We start from the raw sequence: 3,734 nt of genomic DNA on the forward strand, positions 1-3,734 counted from the left end.
CTTGGCACAACACTGCTCGCCATAGCCCTCGCCTCCCCCCACATCAATCCACCACTGATGCTGGTAGATCTGAAGACTCGGGTCAAACATTGTGTAGATGTTTCAGCTCGTTTGGTACTCTCAGTGTGGTCCTTGACGCAGGCTTGCGAGAGGGGGCGCCTGCAATGAAAACTGCCACTGTTCAGGATACAAATAATTTGAAGAAAACAGTAACAAATTGAAATTTTTTTTTCAGCTGCCACATATGCCTCATATAAGTGAATGCCTGATGAAGAGAAGTTTAAAACCCACTGATCTAAGAGACATGACTATCGGGCAGCTACAAGTGATAGTCAATGATCTCCACTCACAGATAGAAAGTAAGTGATACTTGTTTAATTATTTGTTGGTCCGTCCCATTTAATGAAGAACAGTTCTCCAGGATACACACAGAAATGTTGATAAACATATACCAACATGAATATATGGGAGAGGCACACTGCAGAAGCTGGAGATGAAGTTCTCTCCAGATTTGGCTCCTTCAGCCTTTTTCTTTCCTTTTTTCAGTTTTTCCTAAAGTGCTCGCTTTCCTCCCTAAGAGAGGAGGGTTGTAGCATTGTGCCAGCACCTAATGCCCCACTTGTAACTCAAAACCTGATCAGGTAAAAATATTCTTGGGAAGTCTGCCTGTCCTGGAAGCACCTGCCGTTCATGGCTTTATGGCTGCGTCTTCATGTGGTGCTATGCCATGGCATTAAAACCATCCGTAAGTGGAGAAGCCCTCCAGTTTAGCGAACATCCTGGGGTAAATCCACTCTTGCAGTGCTTCAACGTGTTTGCCCATAGTTGTGCCCCACCGCCTCATCTCTCTTTGCTCTCTCCAAAAGATCCAGGGGTTTTTTTGCCCCTCAAGGGATTTCCATCTTCCAATTAATTAATTAATTAACGATTTGGGGAATAGACTTCTCTGGTGGCTGTAGGTCAAAAAAAAGGGTTCATTGGGAGCTCCTTCCCTACTCATGTTGGTTAATTGGCATCCCTTCTGGAAGCAGCCCTGCCAAGGATGCAGAGCTGTGCCGTTGAGTCGTGATTTGTTAGTCTGTGCTGCAAAGGCAAAAAAAACCAAACCACTTGTTAATTAGCCTCACTTTAGAAAGCACCAAAGTATGGGAGCAGAAGTGTTAATGTCATTAACACCGAGCTTGCTTCCCAAACTGAAGAGGCACTAAACCAGTATAGCTGTGTTTAAGCAGTCTGAAGAGCCGTTCTGGCAGCGAGTGATGGGCAGGTACAGCCTTCGGGGAGCCTCTGCCAGCAGGTTCATTTTTCACATGGTCCTTTTTGTTTTATTCTTTTCTTCCATGCTCTTTGACACAACCCCGAGCAAGAATCCAATGACATGAACACCCCTCTTAGGTAGAGGGGCCAGCTGGGACAGTAACCCCAAACCAGGTCACGTGGGCAGCATGTTCTGCATTGCCACAGGGAATTAAAAAGCTAAACCTGAGGCTGCCCAGGTGAGCAGCTCGGCCACTTTCTGAAGCGTGTTTCTTGCTCGGGGTTATTGCCCACAAGCGAGCAAAAGCTGAACCAGCGGGACTCTTAAGCACTGAGAAATTCATCTTTATTTTTGCTGCTGCATTAAGCTGTTCCAAGGGAGGAACTGCTTGCACGCAGCGGCAAGGGGCTTACAGTTTATCCTAGAAAACATGCGTCTTTTGGGGAGGTTCCCTCCTGGTTCTCTGCACCAGCTCACGTGTAACGCGGTGGGGAAGGATGATGTACAGGTCCCAAACCGGGGTTCCCTGGGACATCACAGACTCACCCCCTCTCTCCCCAGGCTTGAACGAGGAGCTGGTGCAGCTGCTGCTCATTCGGGACGAGCTGCACACGGAGCAGGACGCCATGCTGGTGGACATCGAGGACCTGACCAGGTGAAGGAGGCTCCTCGGGGTATTTCTCTCTTCTCGCAGGTCCCAGCTCACCATCAGCAGCGCATAGGGGTTTTCTTTTAGCAGAATTTCAGTAGGAAAACCTTTGCCATCAAAGGTAGGTAGAAGATAACACTGCTGGCTGCAAGGCACGTGTTTCTCTGCCAAGGGCTGTTTGTGAAGAGGGGAGCAGGGCTGAGCAGGATGCTGCTCTCCTCCAAATCGAGAAATCAAGGCACTTGGGTTCTGGAGACTGTCAGTGGCTTTCAAGAGCTTCCCAAACGCAGGTGTTGGTGCATGCTCTTGAATTAGTGTTTTCCTTTCCAAAGGCTGAAAAAGAGCCTGGGCAGGAGCAATGCTGCGAACCCCCAGTGCATCCAAGAACAAATCAGGGGGCTCCCCGTGTCACCCCACCCCTTTCACTGGCGTGAGCTCCAGCCAATGTGCCTCCGCTGTCAGGAGGACTTGACCAACAGGAGAATTTCTCAGTCTCTTAAATATTAATGTTTGATAGCCGATAAAATAGAAAGCCTTGCAAAATACAGGCAGGTTTCCTAAAGGAATCCATCGCCCAGGTGGCAAGGCTGAAGAGGCATTTTCCTTTGAGATCACTAGTGATGCGCTGTAGAAGCAGTGGGTATTGAAAGCTTTGGGGGGAAAAAAGCTGAAAAAGATGATACTGGCTCTTGTCAGTGCATAAGGACTGTGGTTTCAGAACTGAAGCGTTAAGCTTGCAAAAATACGGCTAAATATGTTTCTATTTTAAAACATCGTGGTGCTGCATAGCAGCTGGTTGAGATTTGACAGCGCTCTGCCTGGAAAAAATTTCTGCCAGCTGGGGTGGCCATGAGGGATTTGGGGAGCAGTCCTCATGCTGCCTGCGGGGACAGTGGCCCTGGGGACGAGCAGGCAGGTTGTCACTCCTGCATCTTGTGAGACACTGTCACTGCTTCCCTTAATGAAGAGCGAGTGGAGAAGGGGGGATTTGGGATTGGGGGTGGAGCTGGGTCAGTAGACAAACACCAGTGCCACCTTGCATCTCTTTCTCCTTCTGTGCCTCAGGAAACGTTTTGTTTCCTAGATGCAGTTAACGGCAGTTTAGTAAATGAAATTATTTGGAAGGCTGGTCAGCATGGTGGGGGGGCTTTGGTGTGGGTGGGGGGGCACCAGCTCTCCCCATCCCGGTGTTGTTCGGGGGGGTGAACACGCTGGCCATCCCTGCAGGAGAGGAGGAAACCATCCCAGCTGACCCAAAACCACTCCACAGAAAGGTTTCCTCCCGCCTTCGCCCACCTCCCGCCGGGAAGGAGCCCAGGCAGAGGCCGCACGTCCCTCACCCGGTGCTTCTTTTTCCCTCGGGAAAATGTTATTTTTGGTTTGCTGCCAGAGCAGCACGGCTGCCGGCTTGGAGCACAGCCCTGCCTGCGGTTTGGGTTCCCACCTCCCCTCAGCGCCGTGACTAACACAGCTTCTTTCCTCCCCCCAGACACGCCGAAAGTCAGCAGAAGCACATGGCAGAGAAGATGCCGGCAAAATGAACCCCGGAGCCCCGGGAGCAGAGCTCGAGCGAGACTTCATTTTGCTTCTGTGTGTGTCCAAGCGCTGATGTCCACGGTGGCGCACAAGAAAACCAGTGTTAGTCATTGACCATGTCTGAAGCTTTATGTCCGGTGATTGGCCTCTGCTTCTTAATTTATTTTAATTTTTTTACACGTGCCACTAAATATCAGGCATTTTAATAATATTATTACAAAAAATGTACAGTACTTATAACATTATAAATCATGGGTGAGAAGAGAGGGTAGTTTAACTTTATTTTTGTTT

General features: G+C 49.4%; 1 protein-coding gene across 1 annotated transcript in view; it reads left to right on the forward strand.

Moving 5' to 3' along the window:
* The window catches only part of LOC104122326 (schwannomin-interacting protein 1), an 11,728-nt gene extending 8,280 nt beyond the window's left edge, over window positions 1-3,448 (forward strand). The window contains exons 5-7 of the mRNA XM_009634435.2: window positions 236-359; window positions 1,820-1,913; window positions 3,397-3,448. Of these exons, the coding sequence (XP_009632730.2) occupies window positions 236-359; window positions 1,820-1,913; window positions 3,397-3,448 (270 nt within the window). The remainder of the gene's footprint in view (window positions 1-235; window positions 360-1,819; window positions 1,914-3,396) is intronic.
* Window positions 3,449-3,734: the final 286 nt, after the last annotated feature.

The sequence above is a fragment of the Egretta garzetta genome, unplaced genomic scaffold (assembly GCF_000687185.1).
Source record: "Egretta garzetta isolate BGI_Z169 unplaced genomic scaffold, ASM68718v1 scaffold172, whole genome shotgun sequence".
Classification (NCBI taxonomy): Eukaryota; Metazoa; Chordata; class Aves; order Pelecaniformes; family Ardeidae; genus Egretta; species Egretta garzetta.